General features: G+C 35.3%; 1 protein-coding gene and 1 pseudogene across 2 annotated transcripts in view; one reads left to right on the top strand and one right to left on the bottom strand.

Annotated features, from left to right (window-relative positions):
- LOC307189360 (spermine synthase-like) overlaps positions 1 to 12,553 on the top strand; it is a 462,966-nt pseudogene that overhangs the window by 247,277 nt on the left and 203,136 nt on the right. The gene's annotated exons all lie outside the window — the stretch shown is intronic.
- Positions 11,726 to 12,142, bottom strand: LOC307188886 (putative CENPB DNA-binding domain-containing protein 1; the record flags this gene model as incomplete). The annotated part of the gene is made up of 1 exon (XM_079926557.1): positions 11,726 to 12,142. The coding sequence occupies one exon, from the start codon at positions 12,140 to 12,142 to the stop codon at positions 11,726 to 11,728; it is 417 nt and encodes a 138-aa protein (XP_079782683.1).

Raw genomic sequence — 12,553 nt, 5'->3', positions numbered from 1 at the left:
AACCACTAATTCCTTTTCTTAGTACTGGGTTCACTAAGAGAAACCAATATTGAGTGAAGAAATGGCTCAGCATTAATTACTAGAAATTGCTATCAATTACTAAACATTACTACAAATTACCTGCCGGATGGACAAGTGCTGTTTCTGGTAATACAAATTTCAATGAGTAATTTTACTTATTTCTTAGACTACCCTTTGGGCACCATTGGCTCCTCTTCGGGCAGTCTCAGCAGAAAGCTAACTGGCCAAATGAACTCAGAGATTCAAATTCTGTCTTCAACTTGGAGGACCATAATTGAGGAAAACAGGTGCATCTTATAGAAGTCGTTTTTTGGTTTTTCTCCAAAGAAAAATTTTTTATTGATTGAAATATAAAATTATAAGTATCCCTTTTCTTAATCTTCCAAGCCTTTAATAAGCATAGTGAATTATTTAATAAAGGCAGCCTGGCATGGTGGAAAGATCTGGAAGTTAGGAGCCATGGTTCTAGTTACATTTCTTTCACTGCAAGGTATTAAACCTAAGGAAGTACAAGGTACTTCCCTTCTTTGAGCTCTAGTTTTTCCATATGTACAAGGAAGAGTATATTATTAACTCTTTTAGTTATAAATGAAAGTAGCCCAATTCAAAATGATTTGAGCATAAAAAGGTAATTTACCTGTTCAGGAAGCCAAGCTTCAAGAACGGTCAAAACAAAGAAATATTAACAGAATACTCTCCCTGTATCTTTTTGTGTGTGTGTGTGTGTGTGTGTGTCTGTGTGTCTGTGTGTGTGTAAGTAACCACTATCTCTAGCAGCTGTTTATTAGTCTATGTTAACTTCATTCTCAGGGAGGAACTTACATTTGGTAGTCTTAAAAATATATAGGTTTTCTTACAACCAAGATTCCTAGCCTTAAAGTTACCCCCAGATCTTTGGAATTTAGTTTCACTAATCTCTTTTGGGTCATGTGCCCTTTCCCGAATAAATTACTACAGATAGATAGATGGAGTATGCTGATGAGTTTGCACTGAATCACATAACATGCCTTTAATTAACCATGAAGGGTCGGTATTGTTAGTCTCACCTGAAACATGTGGGCTAAGAGTAGAAAGTCTCTGCATTCCTTGGGAAAATAGAAGTCCTGCTATGAGATAAATGTGGAGTGAATGCTGAGCACACAGTGTAACAGATGTACATTGCAAAAGGCCTGGTAGATTTTCATTCTTTCATTCTCTTAATTAGTCTCTTAAAGAATTGTAATACAAAAGTGGTCAAGGCTGATCTCTCTATCTTCATCCAGCTTACAGTAAATGGATAAGAGATACAGTAAAAAAAAAAATTATAAAGCCAAATAAGTATATGTAAGACTCTTTCCATACCTCTCATTCTGTGATATTTAGCATGGCACTCTTTTCACCATTTAACAAAATCACATCTCACTTGCCTATAGTGTTATTTCTTATTTCTTATGGATCATTGGCCTGTGGGCCATGCTAATTTGTATTGCTGTTTTCAGTCTCTGGGTGGAGTCTTTTGCCCTGAAACTGCCCTCTATTATATGTGATCCAGGACTATTCAGAGAAAATGATTTCAATTCCCAAAGCTTTCATCCTGGTATCATTTGGAATAAAACTGGAGCCAAGCAATTGTTGGTATCTTGGTAACTAAACAACTAAGTTCTTTCTTTTCCTCAGAAATTGACATTGTTTGCATTAGCTGTTTTCTGAAATTACTAACAGAGTTTATTGACGTTTTTGGGAAAGGGTGAACTACATAGATTGCCTTTTTTGTATTTTTAGGAAGGACCTGGAGTTTTCTATTAACATTCGTTTTGGAGTTTCACCCCGTGTCTTTGGTTCATTGAAGAGTTGCTAATTATTTTTATAATTTTGTAATATTTATGATTCTGTGAATTTTTATGTTGGAAAATGTATAATTGGTAAGTGCTTTTGCTAACAAGCATGACTGGGTTATAATCTTTGTTTTTTAGTCAGTAACAAATCACCAAGCAGATTATTTGAATTTCCAAAAGTGAGTGGGAAAAGATTTTATAAACATCATCATCTTCCTTGTCAGAGTAAGATCATGGGGACAAATAATAACCCTGATTATCCAGTAGAACTTGGGTACTGATATTTCCAACTTTTGATGAGGCAGTGGGAGCTTAGTGAGAGATGGAACAAAATGATAATTTGGTTGATACAGAACAATCTCCTAGTTGGTACTTGGCATATAAGAATTGACAGATGTATTTGGAACTGAGAGTTAATAGAAATAATAAAAATTACCCAAACTTCAAGGAAATTCTTCAAAGAAGGGATGTTTGAGCCAAGACTGGCATGGATTCTTCCTGTATTAAGAGGATTCATAGTTGGCACACATGTACCTTTTTGAGCATCTGTAATAAGTACATCCTCTGGTCAGACAAATTTCAAAAGGCATCTTTCTTTTGGTTAGACACAATCACATCAAAAATGTCAGCCCTACGCACTGCCTACAACTGAGTGAATAAAATCTTGGCGTGTGGATTTTGGATCTTGGTTCCAATGCTTAATTATTAACTTAGTGATCTTGTGCTAATTACTTTCACAAGCATCACTTTTTTTTCTACTCTGTAAAATGAGTATAACTGTATTTAATAAATCATGCACATTGAAGAGATAATGTAGGTAAATTGTTTTGCACAAGGCCTTCCGTAATCCAGACCAAGAACTTAGTGAATGTTAACTCTAATTTTATTATTTTGTTATTATTAGTAATAGTAGAGGTAATGGTAGTACAGTACTATTGGGTTGGTCAAAAAGCTCATTCGAGTTTTTCATAACATCTTACGGAAAAACCCGAACGAACTTTTTGGCCAACCTAATAGTATTGCCTTATCTTCGTTTCTCAGATCCAGTGTCAAATTTTTTTTTTTGCCTTGCCTTTGTCCTATTGTCAACATTATGACTGGGTATTTTAGTCATTTCTATTGAGAAGGTAGGAGGAATGAAGTGAGACTAAAGCTTGGTAAAGAAGAAGAAAACCTGCAGGGACTCATATTAATTAGGATAAAGGTTGTATGGTCAGTTTTGTGTAAAGTCTACAAAGTGGTCTTATTTTTGGTTTAATGCATCATGGTCAGAGTGACCTTGTCTTACGTGGGTGCTCTGTGAAATTGCTTAAGTTCAAGAGAACAATGCCATAATCTTTCTGTGAGTTCTAGGCCAGCTTCTGGCAACACCAAGGCCTGTCTGGTAGTACCATGACTGTCTTTGGCTGGGAGAGGTTGCTTTTATCTTTCTTACTTTGCAGAACCCCACATTTTTGTGAGCCGTTAACCATTAAAATCATGTTCAAGGGATGACCAGAGTAGTGAAAGATTTTTGAGCAATATCTTAAAGAAATATGTTATTTAACACTGAGAATTGAGGATTTTCACCCCAGAGAAGTGGAATAGCTGAGTTTGACTGACAGCTATCTCAAAATATGTGAAGATCAGTCTCATATATGAAGTATGTCCAGGGTCACTACTAAGACAGAAGTTTCTCAGAGTAAGAAAGCCCTTATTTATTTTTTAAACTGTTAGACTTATAAAGCAGTGGAATGAATATTTCTTTTTCCATGATGGACTTTGCTATCACTGGACATGTTCATATAGAGTCTAGATAAACTGTCTACCAGGGTTATTGTGGAATGACAGCCCTATGGCAATAATTGCACTGGATGACAGTGTGTGTCTTAAATTCTCTGTTTCCAGAAATGAGGAAGGTGACAGAAAGTAATAAACTCCTGGTTGACTGAGGCTTAAACTCAGATTTTTGTTTTATTTCTTTAAAACAAAACATTGTCCATTTCTCTCAACTTCTAATCTGAGTTTTCCATCTGCCTTTCTTTGGGTAGATGTAGATGATGAATTGTATTCAGGAATTTTTAATTCTTCTGCGCTAACAAATGCACTGGCATTTCCTTTGCCAATGACGATACTGCAAATTCATGCTTGTCCAAGTTCCATTTCCTTACTGAAGGAAAAGCCTGAAACAGTCCAAGCAGTTAAAACTACCAGAACCATTCGATTAAGCTGTCAGTAAGCTTTCCAGGAACTTTGTGGTTGGCTTAATTGGGGAGAGTAGCATTTTTCCTGCCCTGCCCTTTGATTCTCTGGGAATAAGTGACCTTGTGAATCATTTCTTGATCAGTCATTATAAGATTTCCAGGATGCCAGCAAATAGGAGTAAGGGATCTTGAGAGGAAAATTTGAAAGTCCTCTTCTCAACTGATAATTCTAAATAATGCTGGGATTTAAATCTCTCTCTTTCTTACACTCTAAGTCTTAAAAGAAACATTAGTTCAAGGATTTGGAGGATGCTGATGAGGTCTCTTGTCAAAAAGTCTGTTCTTATTGTCGAACAGGAAGTTGACAGTGGGGAAGTGGGAGCAACTCTGGCAGAGTTGGTTAATGGAGGGCTTAATGAATCTGACCTTCTTTATATTTGCTTTGGCCATGATAGAAACTTCCATTTTTATTTAACTGCTTTCCTTTCTATTCTATCCATATTTGTGTTCCTTCCATTCCCATTTATGAGGCTACTGAGACAAGAACTGACATTCAAGAGGACATTATGGTCTATTATTAAATGACATTCTGTGATGGTTCTTTGAGTTCTCTTCGTCATCAACCACACCCCTGAGAGAGAATTGAACATAACCAGGTATATACACAAGTGACATTCGTAAAGCCCTCTATCTGAAAGGATGCCAGTCTCTTCATTGTACTTTGCACAATGCTTAGCAGTAGGTGCTTTGTAAGTGCTAGTTAAATATATGTTAGAATTCTCTGCATAAAGAATATTTTCACTCTTTTGTTTTTATTTACAGTTGTATTTGTAAGTTTATAAGACTATTTGAATAACTGCATATACTTTTCCTTAGACATCCCTAATTTTTGCTTTTTCCTTCAAAATTTTAAAATACTGTGTTAATAATGATACCATGAATACTCTTCTATTAATAAAGTCCAAATACATCATTGCTATTTGGAGAATTAAAATGTTTGCTTGTCTGTAGAGCAGTCAGACTGGGAGTCATTACTGAGGAACATCAAGAAATCTTAAATCAAACTGCTTAATTTTCACCAGCCATAAAATTAAATGACAATATTTTCTGTATTCCTCAGGGCTGTTAAAAAGGGCAACTAACCAAATAATAAAGCACTTGGCACTTGCTATTTAAAATTCCCGAAATCAAGCTTATCATGATTATCCAAGCAGGCAGCTGTGGAATGATGATTAAGAGTGAGGACTTGAAAAAAAAAAAAAAAAAGAGTGAGGACTTGGGTTTAGACTAACCAGGGTTCATATAACATGTGACCTCAGATTTCTCCCTGTGCCTCCACTTCTGCAGATGGACAGTTTTACCAATTTCACTGATATTAAATGGTATAACATTGTAAGGTATTTAGAACAATACCTGGTACATGGTAGATGTTCAAATAACGTTAGATAATGACAATATATAAAAAAATATTTTTTAAAACACATCATATAGCTAGAATGAACCCTCTTTAGAACAGCTGCAGAGATGTGGCACCCAAACAATAACAGCAGCAAGACAGAGCTGATAATTCAGTTCTCTCTGTAGACTCCTAGAAACATCATACATCATGCTCAAAACTAACATATCTATTAGAAGAGTTGTGACTACCATAATTAGATCCCTAGTGTCTATTCTTGTAGGAAAAAAAAAAATAGATTCGTCCTATCCAGAAAATGTTACTCAGCATGGAAACGAAAGACCAAATGTGGTAAATGGAAGCAAGTGCCTTGTGACTTTGACAAGAGAGAGCATAAATAGTGACCAAAGACAGCATCAACTAGAGAAGTTATTCTGGGTTCTCGGAAGAATTGAACTCTGACCAAGGTGGAGACTTATCAATTAGAAGTGAAATGAATGTGCTATAGGACAAAACTTGAAGGGATCAAATTCAAGCTCCTAAGGAAATTACACCTTTTAACAACTGAAGCTGAGATTTATCCTGTTTTTCTCCTTCAGCCTGACAACAGGAAGCAAAATTTAGAAGGACATCTTACTTGTATAACCTCTCACCAAGTCGATTAAATTGAACCTTGATAAGCGAAAGAGGCGAGAAGTTCAGTACAAACACCAAACCACTGTAAAGAACAGCAGAGAGGGAAATGGAAAAAGTGAAAAAGAGATACAGTATTTTGAAGTAGGAAAAGGATAGAAAGGAAGAAGGGATATAAGAATGAAGGGAATGAAATAAAAGATTTTTTTTTTCTAAAAGACACTCTTAGTAGCATGGAGAATGACTCTGATGATGAAGGGGAGAATGACTGGGAGAACATGAAAAAAAGAACTTAAACCTACATATTCCACCTGTGCAATTGTACCAAATTGATCTGTCAGATTTTAAAAGCTAAGGGAAGTGTGCTGTAAGGGATTCACTAGGGGGTATGTATGTGAGTCAGTGGTGATTCGCAGCGTCAGTGGGATATTAGTGAACTGTGCTGGTTGGAGGTCCCATCTCTTAGATTATTCATAAAGAATCATGATCATTAAAAGTCCCATGGTTTTAGGTTAACATAAAGGAGTTAAATTTGTACCTTGGGCAGATTCCAACAAAGAAATTATGTCTATGTCCTGTGTGATGTGTGTGTGTGTGCGTGTGCGTGTGTGTGTGTGTGTGCGTGTGTGTGTGTGTGTTTTAAATAAACTTTGTGTTGAAGCCATGGAAAAAGATCCCGCTTTATTTGCTTGACTGGTCAGGGTATTTTTCTTCTCTTTTTGATGTTTTGTTATTGGTAAAGGCAGAAATTCACAACTAAAATTGCACTTCTAAAGAATAATCTTCAAAAACTCTTTTTGTGATATTTGGGTCTAGTCCCTTTGGAAAGATACTAAAACTAGAGTGACTATTGCCCTTTTCAAGTATTTTAAGAAATTAGACAGGTTTGCTTTTTTACTGTGTAAAAATACTTCTAATAAAATCTGATCCTAGAATTTTTGTTTAAAATGATGCTAGAGAATTTAAATCATATGTTTATATTATAAAATAAGTGAAATTAGTTGATAATATTATGTAGATTTTCTTGGTTTAATTTTAGTTACTTGCCAAGCTCTTCCAAATGGACACTCATTCATTCATTTATTCACAATTCAAAATATACTGCACTGTGTTAGGCCTTCAAACTGAGGAAAAGGATGATTTAGGGACAATCTCTGCCCTTTAGAAATGCAGAGTATCACAGATATTTATAGAAGTAACTGCTGAGCTTCTATTTTTGGTAATAGTATGGATGATATGCACAGAGAAACTTCTGAAAAAGTACCTATAAAATGTGTAATGCAATATAATGATTTCAAATATGTGGCATAATGCAAATGAAATCCTCAAAGGACACAAATGCCAAGAAATAATACATAGGGCTAAGAGAATGCAGGAGTCAGCTTTATCTCTGGAGGTATCAATAATCCATGGAGACCCAGAGGCAGGATTTTAATGGCCCACATGCTCATCACAGGGGAAAAAAGTCTGGAGCCTAAGCAGGCCCCAATAAGAATTCATAATGGAAAATTAATGATAGTTAAAATAATACCTATCAAAACTTTGAGAAGGAGATAAAGTGATTTTTGAGGGAAATTTATAGCCGTCAATGTTTATTGGAATAAGAAAAATGCTAAAGACTGTCATTGAACTCAAGAAATTTTTAAAAATGACTAGGAACAAAAGCAAAGAAAGTATAAGAAATGAAACAATAAAGATAAGAGTTGAAATTAGTGGGGACAATACAACAGGGTTTCATCAAAGATAAAAGCTGGTTTTTTGCTAAGACTAATAAAAATGATAAACTTTGGGCAAGAATGATAAAGAGAAAAGAATAGAGAATGCAAGCCCAAGTGAATGATATTAAGAATTAAAAAGGAGATGAAAATAAGTATTCAGCAACCATTAAAATACATGAGATTAGTACAACTGACTTTATGTCAATAAATTTGAAAACTTAAGTGAAATGGGCAAATTTCTGGTAAAGTGTAAACTACCCGAATGGACTCAACTTTTATAACTATGCTATATATGCATTGTTAGAGCATATAGATTATATATATTAGATTCTTTTAACCCTCATTTAATTTTAGTCCTATAATAAATATATATGTAATACCCATCATCAGGTCCTTATGTTGATATCTTTTGATATTTTTCTGTTGTCTGAAGCTCATTCTAAAGTAGATTACCCAGGAACGGTTCACAGGAACACTTCCTGAGTTCTTGAGTGTTGAAAACAGTTTGTGTCCTTTAAAGTCTATTGCTGGTTACAAAATTGGGGGCTCACATTTTCTTTCCTTGAGTAACTTAAATACCTCACTCAATTTTCTTCTAACATAAAATGTTGCTATTAAAAAACCTGATAAGAATCTATATTATCTTTTTCTTAATTAAGTTCTTCATATTTGTATGTCCAAAAGAATTTTCTTTTCAAGTCAACTAATTTTACTAGGCAATATCTCAATGTTGATTGTCGTGCCTCAGTATTTTCAGATATGCCATGGTGTACTTTTTAATGTGCAATTTCTATTTTTTTTTGAGATAAAATTCACTTAACTTAAAATTCATCATTTTAGCCATTTTAAAGCATACAATTCAATGATTCTTAGTAAATTCATGAAGATCTATAATCATCTCCACTATCTAATACAGAATATTTTATCACCCCCCCAAATAAAACTGATAGTCATTAAGCAATCACTCCTCATTTTACTCTCCTCATAGCCCCTAGCAACCACTAATCTGCTCTCTGTCCCTATGGTTTTGACTAATCTGCACTTTCTTATAAATGGAATTATACGATACGTGGAATTTTATGTCTGACTTCTTTTATTTAGCATAATGTCTCAAGGTTCACACGTATTAGAGCATGTATCAGTAGTTCCTTCTTTTTTATGACTGAATGACATTCCACCATATGTACCTGTAAAATGTTTTCTATATTTGTTCATTGGTTGATAAATGTTTGGGTCATTTCCCCTTTTTGGCTATTATAAATAATTGTGTTATCAACATTTGAGTACAGGTTTTTGTTTTAACACCTGTTTTCAGTTCTCTTAGATATATAACTAGGAATAGAATGGTGGATCACATGTTAATTCTAATGTTAAATTTTGAGGCACTTCCTAAGTGTTTTCCTTAGCAGCTGCAGTATTTGGCATCCCCACTAGCAATGTATGAGGTTCCTAATTTTTCTACATTCCCACTAACACTTATTTCCATTTTTAAAATTATTATAATGTTCTAATGGATATGAAGTGATATCTTATTGTGGTTTTAATTTGCATTTCCCTAAATGGCTAATGATATTGAGTTTTTTTTCATATTCTTATTGGCCATTTGTATACCTTCTTTGGAATAATGTCTGTTAAAGTTCTTTGCCCCTTTTAAAATCTGGTTATTTTTCTTTTTTTCTTGTTGAACTGTAAGAGTTCTTTATATATTCTGGATTTTTACGAATATTGTCTCTCATTCTGTAGGCTGTCTTCTTACCTTTTTGATAGTGATATTTGATGCACAAAAGTTAATTCTGTTGAAGTCCAAATATTCTGGATTTTTCTTTTGTTGGTTTTGTCCTTGGTGTCATATCTAAGAGTCCATTGTCAAATCAAAGGTCATGAATATTTACTCTATGTTTTCTTCTAAGAGTTTTATAATTTCAGCTCTTACACTGAGTTAATTTTTCCATATGGTGTGAGGTATGTATCCAAATTTATTCTTTTGCATGTGGATATCCAGGTTTCCCAGCACCACTTGTTGAAAATATTATTCTTTCCAAACGGAATGGTCTTGGCACCTTTGTCAAAAAGAAATTGACCATAGATGCCAATTTTTTGTATTTTAAATTCTATTCCATTGATCTATATATCTATTCTTATGCTAATACCACACTGTTTTGATTACTGTTGATTTAAAGTAAGTTTTGAAATCTGGAAGTGTGAATCCTCCAGGTTTGTTCTTCTTCTTCAAGAGTGTTTTGCTAATTTGTGTCCCTGGCAATTTTATATAAATTTTAGGATCAGCTTGTCCATGTCTATAAAATAGGCAATTGCGATTTTGATATGGAATGCATTGAATTGGTGCATCAATTTGGGGAGAATAGCTATCTTAACAATATTAAATGTTCCAAATCCATCAACATGTGTGGTGTCTTTCCATTTATTTAGATATTTTAAAATTTATTTCAGCAATATTTTGTAATTCTCAGTCTATAAATCTTGCAAATTCTTGGTTAAATTTATTCCTAAATACTGTTGACCCTTGAAAACATGGAGATTAGGGGTGTTGACCTTCCTTACAGTGGAAAATCTGCCTATAATTTTACAGTTGGCCCTCTGTATCTGAGATTCTGCATCTATGGATTCAGCTAACCTCAGATCATGTAGTACTGTAGTATGTATTTACTGCAAAGAAATTTACTTTATGTGGACCTGTTCAGTTTAAACCTGTGTTGTTCCAGTGTCCACTGTATTACACTATAGTAAGTCCCCTGCATACAAATGAGTTCCATTCTGAGAGCAGGTTCATAAGTCCAATTTGTTTGTAAGTCCAGCAAAGTTAGCCTAAGTACCCAACTAACAAAATTGGCTATATAGTACTGTACTGTAATAGGTTTATAATACTTTTCACACAAATATAGAAAAAACAAACACACACACAAAATAAAGAAAACATTTTTAATCTTACAGTACAGTAAGAAAATCCCCTTACCATTTCCTGCATCATGAATCTCATCAGTTTTTCAGTTACTGCTTCTTCCTCTTGTCTCTCTTTGCCCTTTTTCTGGGCTTCCAGTTCCATCAGGTCTTCATTAGTAAGCTCCTTGTGTTGCACAGCAAGGAGTTCAATGAAGTCGTCCTCTTGCAGATGTAGCTTCAGCTTTGCACTGAGGGTCACTAAGTTGCTGAAGACCTCTTTGGACTCCTGATCCACTTTCTCAAATCCATGAAAATCGTGAACAAACTGAAGGCAAACGTTCTTCCAAACCCCATTCATGGTGACAGCTGTAACCTCATGCCAAGCAGTCAGTGTTTTTTATGGCCTTGTAGATGTTATAGTCCTTCCAAAATTGTTGCAAGGTTGTTCCTGATTCACCACTCTCCTTTACTGCCTGATGAAAAGTGTGACATAAATAATATTCTTGAAAGTTGCTATAACTCCCTGGTCCATAGGTTGGATGAGCAACGTAGTATTCGGTGGCAGATGCACTACTTTGACGTTGGGATGAAAGTTGTCCATGAATGGGGGGGGGGCCTGGAGCATTGTTGAGCAGCAAAAGAATGTTGAATGGGACATCCTTCTCCAAGCAATATTTCTCTATCTCTGGGATACAGTGGTGGAAAAACCTGTCCTGGAAAATTGCCTGTGTAACCCAGGCTTTGTGGTTACTCTTCCACATAACAGGAAGAGAGCCCTTGGGTATGTTTTTAAGGGTTCTTGGGTTCTCTGAATGATAAACTAAGAGAGGCTTTAGCTTCATCTCGCCAGAAGCATTGCCACCAAACAAAAGAGTAGCCTATCCTTTGCTGCTTTATAGCCTGGCTTCAACCTTTCCTCCTTACTGATGTAACTTAGGTCTGGCATCCTCTTCCAGTACAGTCCTGTCTCATCCACACTAAAAACCTGCTCAGGTAAATACGCACCTTCATCAATAATTTCTTGAAGAGTTTCAGGAAATTCCCAGGCAGCTACTGTACCTACACTCTCACTGCCTTGCCACTTACTTTTACATTGTGAAGGTTGGCTCTAGCCTTGAACTGATGAAACCAGCAGTGGCTGGCCTTAAAAGATGTGCCCTCTGATTCTTCCCCATGCTTATTCTTCAAGTTTTCATAAAGGCTTTTAGCTTTCTCTTGAATCAGCATTAAGCTGAGCAGGACTCGATGCTGATGCTGATCCTGCGTCCACACGCTGAGAAGTTTCTCCATCTCCTCCATCACTTTTCCACACTTCTTCGGTAGTATTGTTGACATCATCGGCACATGTTCCATGATCTTGTCCTTGTTCTTTAGAATCATATCGTTGGTTGAACAATTCATGTTATAAGAACTAGTGACGCCTACCATCTTTTCACCATGCTCCACTCTCTCAATTATTTTCACTTTTGTTTCCATCGTTATTGCTTGGCACTTTTTAGCAGTACCGCTACGTCACCACTGCTTTTACGCTTGCTTCGAGACATCCTAGGCTTGAAAAAAAGATATGTACTACTGTACTCTATACAGAACTATATAGTAGGGTACACAAAAGCACAACCACTTGTAGAGGATGCACGCACATGACAATGTAAGCCAGACGTGTGAACCAACTTACGTGTTTGGACATGTGAACACACATACACATCTTTGGAAGTTTGCAACTTGAGGTTTGTATGTAGGGGACTTACTGTAATTTTAATCATATTGTATATGTTTATAACTTAATATTTTTGTTATTAATGGTTTAGGATTTCGTCAAATGCTTTTTCTGCATCAATTTGTGATAACTGTGTGGGTTTTATAAAAATTTTATTCTGTTAATGTGGT

This window comes from Stenella coeruleoalba (genome assembly GCF_951394435.1).
Source record: "Stenella coeruleoalba genome assembly, chromosome: 7".
Classification (NCBI taxonomy): domain Eukaryota; kingdom Metazoa; phylum Chordata; class Mammalia; order Artiodactyla; family Delphinidae; genus Stenella; species Stenella coeruleoalba.
Note: the sequence above shows the minus strand (reverse complement) of the source record. Positions and strands in the feature narration are given on the sequence as shown.